General features: G+C 40.8%; 1 protein-coding gene and 1 long non-coding RNA gene across 18 annotated transcripts in view; one reads left to right on the plus strand and one right to left on the minus strand.

The window, feature by feature from the left end:
• The window catches only part of Dgki (diacylglycerol kinase, iota), a 463,575-nt gene that overhangs the window by 59,834 nt on the left and 382,877 nt on the right, over positions 1–20,864 (minus strand). For 14 of the 17 annotated variants that reach the window (XM_006506259.4, XM_011241385.3, XM_006506258.4 and 11 more), the window contains 3 exons: positions 19,207–19,247; positions 18,168–18,295; positions 16,419–16,535 (listed from right to left, as the gene is read on the minus strand). In XM_006506259.4, coding sequence (XP_006506322.1) covers positions 16,419–16,535; positions 18,168–18,295; positions 19,207–19,247 — 286 coding nt within the window. Of the gene's footprint in view, positions 1–10,958; positions 15,067–16,418; positions 16,536–18,167; positions 18,296–19,206; positions 19,248–20,864 lie in introns of those variants that run through there. The other 3 variants (XM_030255454.1, XM_017321632.2, XM_017321630.2) reach the window with 1 other exon arrangement.
• On the plus strand, positions 6,319–18,173 carry Gm52857. The gene is made up of 3 exons (XR_003956276.1): positions 6,319–6,541; positions 13,084–13,147; positions 18,090–18,173. It is a non-coding gene; the product is annotated as a predicted gene, 52857 (long non-coding RNA).

The following is a 20,864-nucleotide window of genomic DNA, read 5'->3' on the forward strand; positions in this document are numbered from 1 at the left end:
ATGTACACAGTCTTAGAGGTAGGTGTTGCCTTCACACGATGAACTATTACTAACACTTACTAATAACTCAGGTAGAGTTCTCCTCTATATTTTCCTGACTGCCAGACTTTATTATGATTTATGCAATATATATGTTTTTTGATATGCTTTATGACTTTGTTGGTGCCACTGACATTCGTATTTCATTCAAATACAGGGAACTGAGAAAAAGACACCAGCAAGAACAAAATATGAATTCAAAGACTCCTTCTAAGATTGGTTATTCTTTTATTAAACTAAATTGTTATCATTCATGTTGGAATCTTTCAATTCATTGGACTTAATGCATGTAGCAAGGTCACAAATGTGTGTCCTACATCAAGTGATGGAGAAACCAAGAACAATATCAGAAGAGTCATAATCTAGTGAAGAATAAAAATCATATTTATAGCTTAGTGAGATAATATAGAAAAACACCCAATGCTTATAACAAAGTGAGATTCACAACAAGAAAAATGTGTATTAAGTAAAGGGGAGCAGCATGGACAGAGCAGCCATGTCAATGTCCCCCAAGAGTAAAACAAACTCTAAAGGTCAGAACTATTTGGCCCCAGCCTTAGGGAATTAATAAGACCTCATTAGGTAAGTGAGAGAAAAATTCTAGACAGAAGCAACGGGTACATAAAACAGCCAGAACTGAAATTTCATAGACTTCATAGACGTTATCAGAGACATAAATAACTCAGTACTGCTGTCACATAAAGAATGATAAAACCCATGACTGGGGGAGTTGGGGGCCATTCCATATGGAGCCTATAAATCTATTTTCACGTGTCTGGAATTTACTTTCTAAAATAAATACAAAAAAATGTTTGAAAGCCACATTTTCTGGTTTCTATTTTTGAATGATCTAAAGAGAACAGAGAGGGGATAAGCAGAGGGGTTACTGTAAAACTTCCCTGTCAAGAAGCAAGAATAAAAATGTCTGTTTTTCAATTCTCCTTGAAACCCATGAAAAATAACTGGGAGCATGAAACCAATAAAAGCATCTTTTAGTAATCTAGCTATTTATAAGGGAAACTGCCATCGATGAAGAAGAGTCACCAAATATAGTAAAAGTTAGACTGTGCTTCAGGAGAACAGTCGTGACATTAATGAGACACAGAGACATCATTTTCCACAAATTCAGGCAGAAAGTCCCAATCTGAGCTGGGATGTCCTGTTCTTGAGATGTTAAACCAGATTCCAGAGGAGAGTGCAGATAAAACAGGGTCTGAAAACACACAAAGTCCTGGAAAGAACATACCCAATGAAACTATCACAGATAATCAAAAAGCTACCGTAGATCCACAAAAAGACAAACCAAACAAGAAATGCCAGCGTCACATACCAAAGATATGAGGGCATGAGGAAGTTAAGAAGAGTTACTCAATATGCATGGCATTGGAAAAGGGAAGAAGTGAGAACGGAGCGGTGAGTCTGGAGAGAAATAGAGCCTTTGAGACGTCTAGAGAAGAATGCAAGGACAGGAAATACATGGAGATGGAGAGCACACAGGCTTGTCCAGCGTTTAGCTAGTGCATTAGAGTAGCATGGGCTTACCCAGCCTTTAGCTAAAGCAGTAGAGAGAAAGAGCAAGAAGGCTATTTATTGATGCAGGAAAGAAAAAATAGCATAAGAAGTAAACAATTTAAAATGTCAAAACATAAAACACTTTTAATGTGTTCTACCATTTTAGGGATAACTTGTATTTTACCTTACATTTTAATTAGTGCAGACATAAGGAGCTTGCATTCTTTTTTAATTAATTTATTTATTCTTCTTCTATATATTGCATCCTGACCCGTTTCCCCTGCCTCTTCTCCTCTCAGCTCCTTTCCCACTTCCCCTCTCCCCTAGATTGATCCCTCCTCTGTTTCTCTTCAGAAAAGAGCAGGCCTCTCAGAGACCTTGGCCACACATGGAATAACAAGTTATAGTAATCTAGGAATGTTTGGATTCTCAAATCAACATTTTAGGAAATATCTCTAGATACTTTAAGGACTGACTTTATTCTCTAGAATATGGGGGGTTTCTCTAGAAAAGTCTGACTATACACAATTGATAGAAGAATGTGAAGAAAGCACAACACATAATCATAGCTATACAAGATTAGCTACTGATTCAATATAATACCAAAGACATTCTTTACATGCATTATAAACATTATCTTAAAATTAATATAGAACCACAAACAGGAAACCAAGGCAATCATGAACAAAGGAACAAAGCTGGAGGCATCACACTACCTGAATCTAAAGTAAACTACTCTTTCCAGACATGGCTGCATACACAAAGCTGGAACAATTGCTATACCAACAGACATAACATGGAAAGGGAAAAATTTCATGCTGTCCCACCCCAAAACAAATACAGGCAGCTAACGACTGCTTAGAAAAGGAGGATTAGCCTCTCCCGTAGTCCGGTAATTGGTTATCTAACACAAAGAGAGCAGTCCTGAAACTATATACACACAAATAACAAAAATGAACTTAGCAAGTTGTATTTATATAATTGTACATACATACATACATACATACATACATACATACATACATACACACATATAATAACAATTACAAAATATAAAAAAGAAGCTGTCAATTTGACATGGAGGGAGGTAACCTGGGAGGTACTAGAGGGAAGAAAGAGAAAGGGTTAAGTCATATAATTCTACTTTAACTAAAATGTATAAAAGTTTAGAAAGACAAAGTACATTACAAAGATACGGTAAGCAAAATAACATACGATCTCTATAAAAACAGATGCACAAACCCAGAAATGGAACAGAATAAGAATAAAGAAGGCTCAATGCCCCAGTGAAGGGAAATGTCAGGACAGGGAAGCGGGAGTGGATGGATTGGTGAGTAGGGAGATGGGGGATGGGATAGGGGGTTTTCAGAGGGGAAACCCGGAAAGTGGATAACATTTGAAATGTAAATAAAGAAAATAGATAATAACAAAGTAAAGACTCATAGATTTGACTATGGCTTATTTGACACAAAGCCTCCAAGAACAGCCAGTGAGAAATGAGAGTTTTTTAAGTGACCCTGAGAAAACTAAAAATCTGCATGTAAAAGAATAAAGTTAGAATTTACTTACATACAAGAGTCAACTCCATATTCCATAACTGTGAAACTAGTACATGTTTAATTGAAAATGCATTTAAAAACAACTCTAATTGATTAAAGACATAAATGTAAGGCCCCTAACCCACAAAAAAATTAATAAAAATTATCACTTGTTCTAAAATGGAACCTTAAAAGCAATAGACACAAAAGCAAAATCAGACAAGACTATTACATCAAAAAAGTTCTGCACACCAAAGGAAACGATCAACCAAATGAAGAGGTAACATTCGGAATGTGAGCAAGTATTTGCAGACTGTTATCTGATAAGGTTCAAAACTTGCAATGTGCAGTGAAAAATAATATAAAAAGAAGAGAATCACCCAAGTGAGAGATGATAATTGGCATTTCTCAAAAGACACGGATGACTAAAAGAAAACAGGAAAAATGCTCTGAATCACCACTCATGAAGGAATGGAAGCTGAGAAACACATGCTCTTACTCCTGTTAAGAGCAGCCACTGTCATCAAAACGTGCAAAGGTAAGGATGATGGGAAAGATGCAGGCAAAGAGCGCACATCAGTAGAGGCTGCTGGGAAGTTTGCAGAAATCCCAGGTGAAGAACATGGTCCACAATTATTTAAACTACAAAGGGTGAGTGACCACGGGGTGCACAGCCCCTGAAGTACAACTGGGATGCAACTGAAGGCTCAGGGACACTGCAGAAGAGGACCTAGAAAGGCTGCAAGGACCATAGGACTAGAACAATTTCTTCTGGATAGAGATTTCTAGACATGTTGGAAAAGCTCCAGAGAAACATCCACTGTTTTAGGTAGAAGATCATGCCATTAACTAGCACGTTTTTTTGAAAGTTTACCTTATATATCAACTAATACAGACACAAAGATTTCAAAACAAAAGATGTTTGAATTCTTAAATCAAAATTTCAAAATGAGCAAATCTGTGTTGAAGGTTGTAGGTAATATCTCTAGACTTCTGATGGACTACGTTCATTCTCTGAAATAGAGGTTTTCCACAGAACCATGTGAATATACAAAACTGTCTAACTACAGGTTTTTGTAATGTATCGCTGTACTAGATCATTCTATATGAATAGGATTGTGAGGGAATAAGACCTAAGACATCCACTGACCATTGGATACTTTATAGGACAGAACTGTATCTAGATTCTTCACTCCTAAAGCACAAGATCAAAGACCATTCTTAAACTGCCACCCATACACAAATTTCCATTCAAAACCTCCTATCTTTCATGTAGGTCAAGTCACAAGGCCTAAGAACACTGAAAACTACATGCCTAATTTCCTATGAGCAAAGTGACAAGATATGATAGCAAAATGGGTTAGTCAAGGCTTATGCCTTAGAGTGTTAATTCTTATCCCACTTCACTGCTTTACCTCGGTGACCTTGGAGCTAAAGTAATAGATGCCATGACTATTCTAGTCTTTATAACCTCGTATGATGCTTTGCAACAGGTCTTGGAGATATGTATTTGTGGTAGTTCTCATTCGTTGCTCTAAACTTTTAAGGTTTATAGATTTATATATTTTGAATGTTAGTCTCTTTGATATGTTTTTGAAGCCTCAAAACAATGTTTTATTGTTTTATAGTGAATGCAGTTCATAGCATTCACTTAAAAGCACCTATAATTTCTCTTCTTTGTCCTTCCTCGGGCTATATGCATCATTTCCTCCCTGAGAAACTGGTTGTCAACACAAGATAGAGTGGATGAATACTAGGAGCCTACCCCACACTTAAAAAAAAAGAACTATCTACAAAATGATGCTTGTCCCCCTTCTCAGCATCACCATCATATGTACTTAATATTTATAAATGACCACGTGGTGGGAGACCATCAGAAGGATGGGGTTACCACATTGAGATGAGCTTAAAATGAACATTCAAGATGGGTATGAAAGCCAAGTCTGAGATGCAGAGTAGAAATTATCTTCTGAAAATACTCAGAAGGGAGGTATTTTTCTAAGAGGGACTGTAGATGGGGTAGGAGAACTCTTAGATAGTTACATCAGACACACAGGCTTGCCCAGTACGACAAAATCATAACAGGAAACAAAGCAGCGTCTCTTGATGCGCTGGATCCTGTTTTGCCTCTGCACACTGCTCAGCACACTATGAATAGTCTTAGCAGTAAGCTACATGAGAGGGACTAAGCAGTGTGTACAGCACACATGCCCGAGCACCAAAGGCAACTGCATGCATGCTGTACACTCTGCTTAGTTCCAGTAGCTAACATAGCACTTTCCATAAGACTAAGGGATTACACACCCTACTCAGCACACGCCCTTAATCCCAGCACTCGGGAGGCAGAGTGGAGGGCAGCCTGGTCTATGAGTTTCAGGATAGCCTATCTATTAGAAGCTTCTTACCAACTCTCCATGTTCTTGCCCAATCCACCTTTCCCTCTCTTTCTCCCTCCTCCCCTCCCCTCGTTCCTTTCTTTCTTTTCCTGGTCACAGTCCTGAGATCTTCCTAGGCTCCCCTCATCTTTACCTCTCACTCTTTGGTAAAACACAATCTTTTTGCAATGAAGCACACCACATAGGTACACTCTGTTGCTATGGTGAATTTTTGGAAATATCTGGGCCTGGAGTATTCTGCTTGGCTATGAGACACCTAAGGGGTCTCAAATGGAAAACAATTTCTCATGGGACACTCCTTCCAGGCACATTTTCAGGGTCCTGTTTACTACTAAAGAAATGCCATCTTTGGGTTCCCACTGTTCCACTGTTAAAGGCTGCTGCTGCAGACTTAGCAGCTCCCAGTGCCTGCTGATGGGCACAGATTTCCACTTACATCAAGGAAACCCAGGTGTGCCTTAATGCACTTTGAAAGTGAACTGTAGATTCTTATTTCTAGGCAAGGGCTTTTCTCACTTAAACTTCCACCAAAGGTCTGTGTGTCTATCCCTAGAGGACTCCATTCCATGAAGTCTCATGGAGGACTTGTTGAGAAACACTGAGCCAGCCAATAGGTCCAAGGTACAACTTTGTTACCGTTACTGGGGCCCCAGAGCATCTATAATTAAGGACAAGAGGACCAAAAGTCCTTTGCTTGAGACTCTCCATCAGCTACACAAACCCGCCTTTGTTTGCTTTTGTTCCTTCTCGTTATGCTCATTTCTCTAAGACAATGAACAAAGCACAGATGTCAAAGAGCTCAGGCGAGAAAGAGACAGAGAGAGAGAGAGCAAGGATGAAAGCTACAGCAGCCACACAAAGTAGCATTGAGAGGAGAGAGACAAACACACTCTATTCATGTCCCCTTCAGGGACAGCCAGAGGGCCTCAAAGGTAACATTCACTCCCAACACAGGGAAAGGGCAGAGAGTGGGGGAGGAGCGCAGAGATGGGCATCGTCGATGAGGTGACAGTCCCAAAATGCACATCACAAACACGGGTGAGCTCTTCATTTGAGGTGAGTATCTATCCACTCAATTACCACTCCATCTTCAAAATTCTCCACGCAAGTACAGCCACGGATGACCCGTGTGAAAGCTGTGTTCGAAATATACTGTCATTTTTAAAAAATAGATTCTTGCATTTACATCTATTAATCCTTTTTAAAAGCAATTTCATCATTAGCTTGTACAATTTGCTTTTCCAGCCTGAAAACTCTTCCTAGTCAGTTTCTGGAGGCCCCTAAACACCCTTTGAATTGAAATGTTACTGCCACCTACCGTTCCTTTCCAGGAATGTAACCAAAATGAGAAAGGAGTTTCTTCCAAGCGAAAAGGGCCAGGGGGCCTTGACACAGGAGAGTAATAGATAAAGGAGGTAGAGTCAGGTTTACCTATTTATTCAGCATGGAGATCTGACTGTCACACTGCGTGTAAGCATTTGAAATCTGTGAGCAATCAGCCTTTGCAAAAGCATTTGTCAGCATGCGTCTGAAAAAGGAAACATGGAACAGGAAAGATACAACCAAAGGAGACACACACAGAGGGAGTCAGGGGTATAGCCTTTAGAAACCAGACTCATGCTTTAGCAGCACTTGGGAAGCCCTGACTCACAGCTCAGTCTGGGACACAAATCTGTTTGCATTTTGGGAATATGTGGTTTATTTTAATTTAACATGCTATTACATTTATTTGTGTTGATGAGGGATACTAAAGGCAAGCAGAGGAACCACAATAATGACAACGGGCCAGAAAAGTGCCCGCGGCTCTCTCTGAGAACAACGGAGAGTTTGCATAGCGCTGGTAAGGACTCAGACTGGTGCATCGATGAGAGATGCTTAGAACACTTCCAGACATTTACTAGGAACTTGATGTGGGACTGAGGCTAACCATCCGCGGAGAGCAAGGAAGGAAGGCCAGGCTGGGGCCCACATTCCCTTCTGCTTCCTGAATATCAGTTGCCACGTCCAGTAATGTGGTAGGAATCCTGTGGAACGGGCTCCCCAGGATTCAGCTCTGAGAAGAATAAACTGGCTCCTTCAGTGCTGGGTTCTGCTCCTATTCAGAAAGGGAGAAATGATGTTTTGGGCCCCAGTGAAAGTGTGCCCACTCTTCTGATAGCTCCAGAATGTTCTAAAGGGCTATTAATAATCATGACTAAAGAACTTGCCCCTTTAGCAGAGAGGCGGTATCAGTTGGTGGAACTAGTATCCCTTGTATGGATGGTCACTTGTTTTAGCTTTGGACACCATCCTCCCTACCCTGGATCTCTACTGCACTTATAAAACTGATGAGAGCCAAAGCCATCCTGTAACTGGATTAAAGAGGGCTGACTGTACAAAATCCCACGGCACAGAACACCTGGTACTGGCACAGGGATGTTCCCAGGGGAGACAAGACGGGCTGTGCACAGAGCCTCCCTGTTCTTGGGAACACTTTTGTTTGAATTGGCCCAACAGCACTCCAGCTTCTGCATACAGGAAGAGATGGAGATACAGCTATGTAGTTTTAAATGATACCGAAGCAGCTCCATCGCAAAAAAAATCTCTAACATTTTGCCAGCTTCTCACAATGCCTGGAGGCAAACTGTTGTGGAAGGCAAAGCTATCCTCTTGGCTCTGGTTTTATTATTTTTTTTTAAATTTATTTGAGATTTCTATTTTTATGTTCATGAGTGTTTGCCTGCAGGCATATTTGTGCATCACATACATGCAGTGCCCACTGAGGCCAGAAGACTTTGGGTTCCCTGGGACAAGACTTACAGAAGGCTGTGAGCCACCATGTGGGTGATGGGAGTGGAAACCAGGCCTCAAGAAAGGCAGCTTGTGGTCATAAACACAGAGCCACCATTCCTCTGGGTTTTATTTTTTGTTGTTGTTTGTTTGTTTGTTTGTTTGTGGGGGGTTGAGACAGGGTTTCTCTGTATAGCCCTGGCTGTCCTGGAACTCACTTTGTAGACCAGGCTGGCCTTGAACCCAGAAATCCGCCTGCCTCTGCCTCCCAATTGCTGGGATTAAAGGCATGCACCACCACTGCCCAGCTCTGTGGTTTTGGTTTTTTTTTTTTTTTTTTTTTTTTTAAATAACATTCATACGAGTCCCTTGCAGTCCCTGTCCACTGTTTCCAGCCTACTTGGCAAGCCAAGAAGCAGCAAGTTTTCTGCACATAAGGATTCCACACTTAGATCCACTTATGAATGTCTAGAGTCTGTATATGCAGGCTCTAGATATTAGGATTCCTGTGTGTCCAGTCATCTCCTTCTCCACTCAAAGAACACTTAAATGTCTTCAAGGAGTAATTAAGAAAACCCCAAATACCCAGGCAAGTAGTATGGAAAGCACATCTCATGGTGTAGGCTGCATGACATAAACATTTCTGGCTACCCCTGCTTACCACGGAGCTCACCTCAGTGGCTTATCTAACTCCCCATAAACCATTATCAGGACTGCCTACCTTTGAACTTGTGAAATAGCCACAACCCATCTAAGGGATAGGGATATATTTTTATTATTTCACGACATACTTTCTCTAGGTCAAATTGTTTTGTACTGAAGCTTGCAACATAAAGATGGATTGCACAGCTCGATGAACACACTCAGCATTTCACCTATCATTCTGTTGCAGTGTGATTAGGGTTCGATTCACCACAGCAACACATCAGATATCTTAAATCTTCTTGCTTCAGCCTCCTGAGTAGCAGCCTTCCTGCAGGCCTGTGCTACCAAGCCAAGAATGCCTTTTCTCTAATATCCAGCATCCACTCATTCAACCCTTGAGCTTCAATATGTGCTGCTATTCCAAATATAGCCCAATATGTTGCAGGGACAAAATAAGCAATGCACAAGTTACTCAATGAGGGATCGCATATGACTTAAAGAAGACTCCAGTTGCTTTTTATGCATTCTGTCCACTGTTGCCCAGGTATGAGTAGGAAAGACTGCCAACTATTTCAAATGGAAAGAAAGAAAGAAAAAAAAAAAGAACCACTTAACAGTAATGTTTCCAGTGCTGTAATTTTTGGCAAAATTTGGAACCAATAAAACTGGAATGGCAGAATTTCCTGGCAACGCCTTTGATACAATGTGTGTTTTAATATTGGCGCACATTTTCCCTAGACCTTTTTCCCCTTGCAACGCCAGTCAAAACAAGACCTGTGTAACCAAGATCCTACGATGGCTATTCTCCTAGGAGGATTTGAAAGCATGACTCAATTTCCCCAATGTCTCTATTTTTTTTTTTTTTTGAGAAGTGGTCATAAAAAAAAAGTGAGAATATCTTATTAGATGCTTTTTACACCTAGAGGGACAGGATAGCTTGTGTGTTTGGCTCTCAAACATAAGCACTTGAGGACAACAGGGAGATAAACAAGACCAAAGGGAGATGTGCCTTTCCTGAATGTTTTCCAGCTGGGGTGATTACCCCAGGTGATCAGACTTAGGCCAGGCAAAGGTGAGCAGGTAGGGGACCCAACTATCTCCCCAAAACACATGTCAGGGATGCTGTCTGTTCTGAGGACCCTGACTCCATCTCACAGCCCAGCAAAACCCACACCCTGCTAAGAAGATTAATTTTCTCCTGCTTATCTGACTATGATGCTCAAAGGATATTTCAACAGTCCAAATCCTCACCCAGTCATCTGTCTCCCTCTGGAAACCTGGAGCTTTGACAAGAAGCACAATCCCTACCTTCCCTAGGCTCCGGTAATAACCTAATGTTTTGAGAGGAAACTGGGGAAAGAAAGCAGATGAGAACCAGAGGGGCGTGAAGCTATTTCTCGTACAGCCAAGAACATGTGATTACATTTTTAGAAATGGGGGAGGATTTGGGGTTGTTGTCTTGATATCATGACTCTAAATTGTAAACGATATGGAAAGGGGCAAATATTTTATTTAAAGTATGATGAGTTTGGGCTGTCCCTAAATGGTCTCTTAGTTACAGATCTCTTTTAAAAATATTCAGTCAAAGTGATTTTAATTATCACTGAGTGTTCTCTGAGGGGCATTTCTAGTTATAGATAGAAAAAGTTGGTATTTACCAGCTCTTGTGAAATGGTGCAGTAAAATATGCTTAAGAATCAAAAAATATTCATACATTCCATATGAGAAAAAATAAAAACAGAGTATAAGGGAAGGAGCAAATTCTAATTTCTAGTTTCCTCTTTGCATATGTACATTGTGATATGTATCAGAGTGAATTATAACCAACGATTTCTATAAGATTTCCCCCACTAAATATAAGCTCTTCAAGGGGAATGCCTTCCTTATTTAGGCTTGTATCTTCAGTGCCTTTCCTGGGTACTGAAGGTAACCAATATTAGTTGGTTCAGTAGGTGAGTGTGTTTCCTAGAAGTAAAATGAGATCATAAATGAGACTTCACACACCATTACTCAAGCTTGCTAATAGTGACTCTTTTTTTTTTATGCTTAGTCATTTTTTATTGGATATTTTATTTATTTACATTTCAAATGTTATCCCCTTTCCCAATCCCCTCCCAGAAACCCATTACCCCATCCCTTCTCCTCTGCTTCTATGAGGATGAACCCCCACCCACCCACCTACTCCAGCTTCCCTGCCCTTGCATTCTTCTACACTGGGGCATCGAGCCTTCATGGGACCAAGGGCCTCTTCTCCTATTGATGCCCAACAAGGCTATTTTCTGCTACATATGTGGCTGGAGCCATGGGTCCCTCCATGTGTACTCCTTGGTTGGTGGTTTAGATCCTGGGGGCTCTGGTTGGTTGATATTGTTCTTCCTATGGGGTTGCAAACCCCTTCAGTTCCTCCAGTCCTTTCTCTAACTCCTCCTTTGGGGACCCTGTACTCAGTTCAGTGGTTGACTGTGAACATCTGCCTCTGTATATGTCAAGCTCTGGCAGAGCCTCTCAGTAGACAACTACATCCAGAATAGTGCCTGCATTTGGTGACTGTATATGGGATAGATCCCCAGGTGAGGCAGTCTCTGGATGGCTTTTCCTTCAGTCTCTGCTACACACTTTGTTTTGCTAACAGTGACTCTTGTCTTCAAGTGAACTATTGAGCCAATCACAGAGATCTATCAGCCTCGTTCAGCTCACAAGGTAATAGATAAAAGCTTAGACACAGACGTCTCCATGGTTTCATAATGAACTCAATTTCACTTCTCATTACTGCCAGGTAACAGCCTGTCCTGGGGCTGCACACTATAGCCTTACCCTCGGATCTTAGACGAGGGCCCAGACAGTCCTTCTTACTTAGGAGATATTCCTTCTCCTTGGACCTCTCAGGGTTAGGACTTGGGAATAATTATATATTATTATAATAAATATAATAAACGAATACATGCCTTTCCATCAATTTAGGAGGCTCTCAGAAACCAAAAAACCTGAAACCTGAAGGTTACTGCTACTTGGAAACTAAGTCCATATCTGGGTCCTGTGCCTGCCAACTCCCAGTGGACTCAAATGTTAGTCCTCCATGTTTTCAGAGTGTTCATAGCATGCTGGAGTTCTCATGTCTTTTCCTGTTTCGAAGATGCAACCGTGAGCATTCCAGATAGATTGTTTGATAGAATTTAATTGCCTAGATACAAGGTGCAGGCCTAAATAAGAATTGCATCTTTTAAAGTCTTCCATCCAAACAAAATACAGTCTCACTCAGGGCAATCATGGAATAATTAGTGAAAAGAGCAAAATCTTGAAACAAGGTCTAATGAAGTTATTCTAACTCGATGTGTAGCTAAGGATGATCTCATACTTGAGATGTTCCTACCACCAGCCTTGGGTGCAAACACATGTTGATGAGGTGTTGTTATCAAACCCAGCACTTTGTACAAGCCATGTAAGGAGTCTACTTACTGGGCTACAACTCCACCCACATGCTATCTTAAGTGGATGTTCTTACACACACCAACTAATTTGTGAAACCTTAAAGCAAATTCATTATGATCCTAACAGGAAAATGTATCCAGAACCTCTTGCCAATTTATTTCAAAATCAGTACTCCAAGATTGCCCTGTACTCTGTTCTCAGGTTTTGAAGGCAGTGTGCATGGGCATGAACATACCTAGCCCCATATGCCCATGATGCTAAATGGACACAGCATGAACTCAATAAGACACAGCAGAGACAAACAGAATTCTCCCTGTTCTTGGCTTCCCTCTCACCATTCTTGAACAAGGATGGAGAATGAGGCATCTAAGAAACACAGGGCTCAAAACAATGAGAAAATACCAAGAGGATCCAAGGGGGTCTTTGGCCAGGGAAAAGCCTGGGGCTGAGCTCAGTGCTGTGGAGGAAGAAGGAGCTGGAGCAAACTGTGCACTTAGTCATCTTTGCCCCATCCCTTGGGGGGTGGGGTGGGGGGCAGGGAGGGGAATATTGACTCTCTTGTTTATGTTCTCAAGGAATCAACTCTATTTTTTTCAACGTAATTCTTAGTCATTTATTTCATTATCTTTACTGTTTGTCTTTCTCCCTATGTCTTTATTCTTTTTAATTAATTAATTAATTAATTTTACATCTCGACCACAATTTTCCCTCCCTCCATTTCCTTCCCCATCCTCTCCTCCTCTCTTTCTCTTCAGAAAAGAAGCCTCCATATGGGAAGCCTCCCGTAGATATCAATCAGCTCTGGCACAGCAAGCTGCAGTAAGTTCGTCTTTCTTCTTTACTGATGTTCTCCTGTCAAATGAAATACTTGGCATATTTGCATGCAATACCTTTTATTGATAAATGATTTAGAGTCACAAATCATTCTGTGAATGTTTTTAACATGTCAAATTCTGATAGATAATACTTGTTAGCTTCAATGTGTTTGATTTGTTCTTCAGGAATTGGTTACTTAATATCATCAAGAGGGTGGAATTAAACCTGTTTTTGTTTCCATGTTGGTTGAGCCTTTAAGGCTGCTCTAGCAGATACCAGTCTCACTGCAATAATTCCTCATGTTCTTTCCATGTATTTATTCCTAAATATTTCTATTGTGAAAATACACACACACACACACACACACACACACACACACACACACACCAACCCAAAAAGACACATCTATCAAGATGCTGTAACTGGAAAGGAAAGGGTTTAGGCTAATACTTCCAGGTCATAGTTCATCATAAAGGGATGTCAAGATAGGAACTCAAGCAGGGGCTTGAAACACAAACCAAGGAGGAATGTTGCTTTCTGGGCTTACTTACTGACTTGTTCTCTGGTTCATGCTCAGGCACCTTTCAGCCCACACTCACCTGCCAGGAATGATACCTCCTTCATCAACTAGTGAAAAAGACTCTACAATGAGCGCTCCATGTTCGGAGATCCATGGATTCAATCAAGCAATGATAACAAACTATTTCAGTAAAATATTATTTGTAGTGAACATGAATGGCTCATCTTATTCTTCCCTAAATAATCCAGTACTACAAGTACTTATAGAGTGTTTATCTCATATTAGATAGCATGTAGATTAAAGAAGTGAATTATTTGCAAACACTGAACCACTTTAAATAAAGCACTTTGGTATCTGCTGTGGGTCAGAGAAACACAGGCGAAACTAAGAGTTCATTCCGACATAGGCTGTTATGGGAGTGCTATATGTATGACATTCTTGGCAAGAATGTCACCTATTTCAGAAACAACTTCTCACATGTTACGACGTATATATGAGTATGCTTTCTGGAGGACAATGACTACAGAAGTCTAGACTGAAATAATGGTCCACTCTCTGGAAACTACAGACACACTGAAACACTCAGCTGGTCTGTAAAGGCTTAATATTTATTTCTGCAGCTAATTAAAAGTCTAATTTTCCAATAAGGCTGCCCACAGATAGATGGCCACTTATTTAGCCATTCACGGATGGCTGAGTCGTTCTCCTTCACAAGCCCTAATTCTGTACAAAAAGGAAATGGAAAAACACTCTGAATTGTAAGCAATCAAAAAGCCACCGGAACCAACAACACGGTTTAATTAAAAAGAGAAAACCCATAGCAATTCATTTTTTTTCCTTTCTCCTCTTCACATAAAAAATAAGAGGTCATACAGGGAAGTAATTAAAATGAAGTCTCCTTTTGCCCTCGGGGTGCCTGCGTAGAACCTTTGCCAATGAAATAATTAGCTTGAGATTTCTCATTTTTCTCCCTTTGTCTTGGGGAAATTGCCTCCAGCCTTTCTTAAGAAACAATGCAGTGTCTTGCCTCTTCATTTAACTGTGGACTCCTAAGAAGCTAAATAATCTTGTTATTCGATGGGAAGGTAATCTTGAACGTTTTAAAGTCAGTATCACTATTTGATTAGAACCCTGTACTCAACCAAAAAAAAAAGAAACCGTTTCATAAATGACACTGTTCTTCTTTAACTTCTGAGACGGGATGATTGTTCTGAGTTAAAACTGGGTGCAAAGAAGCTTAGTTGTGACCTATTACGATTATGCTCTATAACCTATTACAATTACGCTCTATAACGTGTTCCTGTAGCAAAATATGGGCAGATAAGATGATTTCGCATAGCCCAAAGTATCAGTTCTTCTGCAAAATTCCAAGCAGCATGTTGCTTTCCAACCATGATCACACCTGAAGAAAAAGGATACCACCGATGCTCACATATGCACAGTTATATTTGTTTATCCATACATGCCACATCTACACACAAATAACACCTGCCTTGTTCCAGTGTCCTCGTGTCATCTTAGAGAAGGAAGCATTAGTTGTAGCTCACAATTCTAGGTTACAGTCCATCATTGTAGGGGATTCAGGATGGAGGTGGGGGACCTGAAAGTAGCTGTCATAGCTTATTTGCACTCAAGAGCAGAGAGTGATGAATTAATGCCTGCAAGCTGACTGCTCAGCTAGCTTTCTCTTCATTCATAAAATTCCAAGACTCAAACTCAGGAAATAATACTACCCACCATTAGACTGGCTCTTCCCACATCAATTAACATAATAAAGAAAACTCCTCACAGGCAGGCCTATAGGCCAACATGATCTAGACAATCCCACCCTAAGACTATTCTCAGGTGACTGAAAAGGATGTCAAGGTAACAATGAAAACTACCACACCACTGTAGGGTAAAAAAAAAAAAACAAAACAACTAGTGGACAACATTGCATAAAGCACATACCTACATTCAGAAATTAAGACAAAGCATCAAATCCCAGTGGTCACACAATGAAAACCTGTGTGTCTCTTCCTAACTATTCAAAACTCTTCTGTAAGTCTTCAGGATGGAGTTCACAGGGGGATCTGACATGCTCTAGGCTCCAGGAACAAAAATACTAGTGAAGTTAAAAGTGTTTACAGACCCAGGTGCACAGTCTCAAGGTCGCTCACAAGGGAGAAAAATAGGAGGTGGATATCCACCAGAACTCTACATGCAGGGAAACCTAAGCCAAGGAAGGGTCAAGAGTGACACAGAGACATGAGACAGCTTGCGTACCACTGAAAACAGCTTTTGCTTCAGCCCCCTCTTCCCGAGCAACCACAACAGCACAAATGCAAACAGCAAGAGCTAGCTTAGTAGGCTCTGGGCCCTCTGTCTGACATGTGTGATGTTGTCAGCAGTGGGACTTATCTCCAACCTCTGAGGAAGAAGCAAGGGCAGTAACAATAGCCTAGTCTACAGAGTTCTGGGAATCTCTTGGACAACCCTGACCAACAACTCCAAAGAGGGCTTCTCATGCCTGCTCTTGTGGTTTTTGTCAGATGTTCTATGGCTCTTATACAAGTAATATTACTCAGGCTGAACAGGTTACATGCCACCACCACAACCAGCAGCAGCAACGACAATTAATAAGAAAGAGATAGTGAATTTGAAAGAAAGCAAGGAGGGGTGTAAGGGAGAGTATGGGGGGAGGAAAGGTGAGAGGAAATGATGTAACTATATTATAATCTTAAAGCAATACTTATAAAACAGCAGGAGACTCACTGTAGCACTCTGGAGTGGCTGAAGTCTTTCAGATCTGAGTCCTCATAGTGGGGTGTGATCATCCCACTGTCACTCAGCATACGTTTCCTCAGGGCAGGGTTCCACCAGTCAGACAGCCTGGGGCAAAAAATGGCACCAGATAGTAACTGTACACCTTACTCTGCATTTCTCTCATAATGATCTTGTCTTAAACGTGAGAAATGGAATCCATTTTTACTAGACACGGACTTCGTAGCCATCATTTCTCAACAGCCCCGAAAGTAACTTGTATGATTTTATCATTTTTTTATATTGATGAGGCATTTCGATTTGAAGATTATTAAGCTGGCTCTTCCCAGCTTAATTTTATTACATGTGACATGAGTGAAGCATTAAAGGAGTCGGGCATAGAAATATAGTTTAGAAAACGAGAAAGCCCAACCTTGTTCTTGGCATCTTTGTTTCCGGAAGACACTGAAGCTGAGAAATAAGAAATCAAGGTCTAATGGATTTTCAGGCCACTCTGTGTTTGGATTTAAGTGACAAAACTCTAACTGAAAAGAAAGCTGTCCCTTTGGGTTGACTACTTGGCATAGAAAGAGGAAAAAGTCCAAAGCTGCCTTAACAGATGGCTCCATCCTCATCAAATAACTATAAGAGTCTTTATTATGTGGGGTGGACTGTAGGCACCAGCATCTGCCTCTTCCTTAGTAGGGCATGGCATCAAACTGGATTCTCTCTGGGGACTACACTTGTTTATGCTCTATCATTATGAATACACACAATGTATGTTTGCTATGAGTGCCTGTATATGCTTTGGTGGGAAACCTGTATTTCAGCCTTCACTCCCACACACCAGGGAGCTAATAGATATTTCGTTTTACACTTCACCAGGACAGAGACATTTGTTTGTTCTGAATTTTGCACTATTGGCTCCAACATGTTGACAGTAGTATCTGGTAGGTAACAACTCCCAGGAAGTAGTTTTGAATTGTTAAATGTTTTCTAGATAACTTAGATATGGTACAAGATCCCGATTTCTTTAGTAAACTCACCACAGACTGGGCACTGTGAATTTATAACTGGGCGCCACAAATATAACTATAGTGTCATTTGCTTTAGGAACTTCTGTAAGGTATGTGGGAATGCTTGACAGCTTATTTTGTAAACGTTTCTACTAATTTTCAATTTTGACTCAGTTTCAAACATTCTTTTTAAAAAGATTTTATGTTACTTTTTATTTATATATACAGTGTGTGGTTATGTGTGGTTATGTACACATGTGAGTCTAAGTGCCCACAGAGTCCAGAAAAGGGCATCAGTCTCCCTGAAGCCACAGTGGCATAAACCCCACAATGGGAGGGCTTGGAACTGAACTCAGGTCCTCTGCAAGAAAAGTGCATGCTCTTTAACTGCTGAGCTATCTGTCCAACCCCTCAAATAGTGTTTTAGTACAATAATCTGTGTAATTTTTCTTTATTGCTGCTCAAATGTGAGGGTAATATAGCTACCTATATAAACTATATGCAAATGAGCATAAAGTACTTTGATAATAATAACCAAAAAATGAAACACTGGAGGAAAAAAATATATCTCTATAAATGGGACAATTACAGAACCAAGTGCCTTTACTTTACTTGACTTTAAGGCAACATCAATAAATCTGTATTCAAAATGCTTTTATGTCATTAGAGTACCAAATCCAAAGTCAAAGGAGATCCAGATCATTCCACAGCCAAGGTGGCACCAACAGACGAGAAACACACTCACCCAGAAGCCTGTTCAACCACCAGGTCAGGCATTCCTGGAGGGGTCCCTGCCTGCTGTGACACCACCATATCTGGGTCCAGAATAAAAATTTCATCGTGAGAAATCTCCATCACAAAGTGCAAATGTTCCTGAGGGAGGAAAACAAGCCTGTCAAGGTGTTGACATCACCAACCTTGGAATAACAGAACCAAGTATGCTTGGTCTCAAGGTGAAGTGAACTGCACAACACACCAGATAACTCCATTGTTTGAGCAGGAGCTCGGGCATCTGCTATCCTTCCCTGACTTTATAGTGTCTCGGGCAGAGGGCGACGGGGCAAGATTAACCTGCCTGGTTCAGGACTTACACCTAACCAGGATCTTGACTATAGGAATAGAAATGATCTTTCCCCTGCTTCTTCCTAGATGCTGTCAAAGGTGTGGCATCCCATATGATACCTGTTGCAGTAAGAGTACATGACAGCTCAGACTTCTGCCCCACAATGTGGGCCAAGCGACATGGCAATGGTTAAGAAAAACCCATTTTCAATGGGTTCAATACCTCATAGTATTTTTTCCAGGAAAATCTGAATAGTGGGAGGAGTTGTTCAACTTGGATAAACACAATTTTTTTCCTCATTATTAAATAGGAGAGAGTATGAATAAAGCAAATCTACTATATCAAACACACACACACACACACACACACACACACACACACACACACTACCTAACCAAAAATACCTTTATAAAACATAAGATTTGCTTTGGCCAGAGTACAAGTTCCTTGTAAAAGAAAACTTCAAGGGCAGAACTGTAATGATAGCTGTCACCCAAGTTATTATCTATGTTCACTTGCCATGTCAAGCTATTTCCCTGAGCCCGTAAGTCATAAAATGCATGCTGACAAAGCATTGTGGCTTAGGTTATAAACACCATCCTATAATCTGGGAATGCTTCGATCTTTTCATTAGAAAAAAAAAATCTATGAGACTAACTACCAACATGTTATATTAACTTGGGGATGTTTCACTTTTTTAAATAAGCTGGAAAGAACTTACCTGAGATCTGTCTATTCGATAAAAGCGGTCAGCAGACGTTGCTAAGGGAAAAATATATACAGGGTATTTAGAGTCATTTATATTTGTCACCAGATTCACAGCCTTCCTTTCTACTGCACTGTTGATTGAAACCTTCATATTATAAGCATATGACATGGGTGGGCAGCCTCTAAATCTATTATTAAAAAGTCATCCAATCACAAAAGAACTTGCACAATATGTACTCAACTGAGAATACCCAAGATATAAGATACAATTTGCTAAACGCATGAAACTCAAGAAGAACGAAGACCAAAGTGTGGACACTTTGCCCCTTCTTAGAATTGGGAACAAAACACCCATTGAAGGAGTTATAGAGACAAAGTTTGGAGCTGAGACAAAAGGATGGACCATCTAGAGACTGTCATATCCGGGGATCCATCCCAAAATCAGCTTCCAAATGCTGATACCATTGCATACACTAGCAAGATTTTGCTAAAAGGACCCAGATATGGCTGTCTCTTGTGAGACTATGCTGGGGCCTGGCAAACACAGAAGTGGATGCTCACAGTCAGCTATTGGATGGATCACAGGGCCCCCAATGGAGGAGCTAGGGAAAGTACTCAAGGAGCTGAAGGGATCTGCAATCCTATAGGTGGAACAACAATATGAACTAACCAATACCCCCCCCCCCCAGAGCTCGTGTCTATACCTGTATATGTAGCAGAAGATGGCCTAGTCAGCCATCAGTGGAAAGAGAGGCCCATTGGTCGTGCAAACTTTATATGCCTCAGTACGGGGAATGCCAGGGCCAAGAAGTGGGAGTGGGTGGGTAGGGGAGTGGGTGGGGGAGTGTGGGGGGACTTTTGGGATAGCATTGGAAATGTAATTGAAATAAATACCCAAATAAAAGAATATGGAAAAAAAGTCATCCTTTCCATGCTTTGGCTACTGCTATCCCAGTGCCCCTAAGGCCTTCCAGCCACACAGTTACTTGTATCTTGTTTTTCTTTAACTCAAATGCTTCGGTCTACGAGGAACTCTGACAGGGCAAACAGTGCAGAGGGTCCTCCATCTTTGAATTCCCGCTGAGGCCATTTCAGGGTTAACAGGTATTTGATGTCCTTGGTGAAGAATTGCACAACTCTATTTTGAAACCCAAGGTCAAAATGCCCTAGCTAACTTTCCTGCTTCTGTAATTGCTCGTACAGAACCCCCTCCACCAACTAACTGCTTATCTTGGCTTCTGTCATATTTGCTTACATACACAAAGTCGGACCCACAGCTGCCAGGACTTGGTTTTTGCCTCAAAATCCCTGTGCTCTGTACACTCTACGATACAGTTAGATCCTGAATACCTGAGTATAGTAATCCCAGATGGCTGGAATAAAGACTTAGTTGTCTATAAACTGTGTCTGAGTGGTGATCTCTGATGGGTTCTACATAACAAAACTGTTCTCCATTCCAACTGCCAACAGCAGAAAGTCTGTTGCTCGTAAACCCTACACATACTGACAGGTTACTTACACCCCTCACAGAGACAGCTTCAAAGATGATCCTGAGACAAAAAAACAAAACAAACAAAACAAAACAAAAACGGCATCTTTAAAGGGCTCTCTTTTACTTATTCTCATATGTTTCCAGAACATTAACTGAGAGGAGAACTGAATATTCTATTA

The sequence above is a fragment of the Mus musculus genome, chromosome 6, assembly GCF_000001635.26.
Source record: "Mus musculus strain C57BL/6J chromosome 6, GRCm38.p6 C57BL/6J".
Classification (NCBI taxonomy): domain Eukaryota; kingdom Metazoa; phylum Chordata; class Mammalia; order Rodentia; family Muridae; genus Mus; species Mus musculus.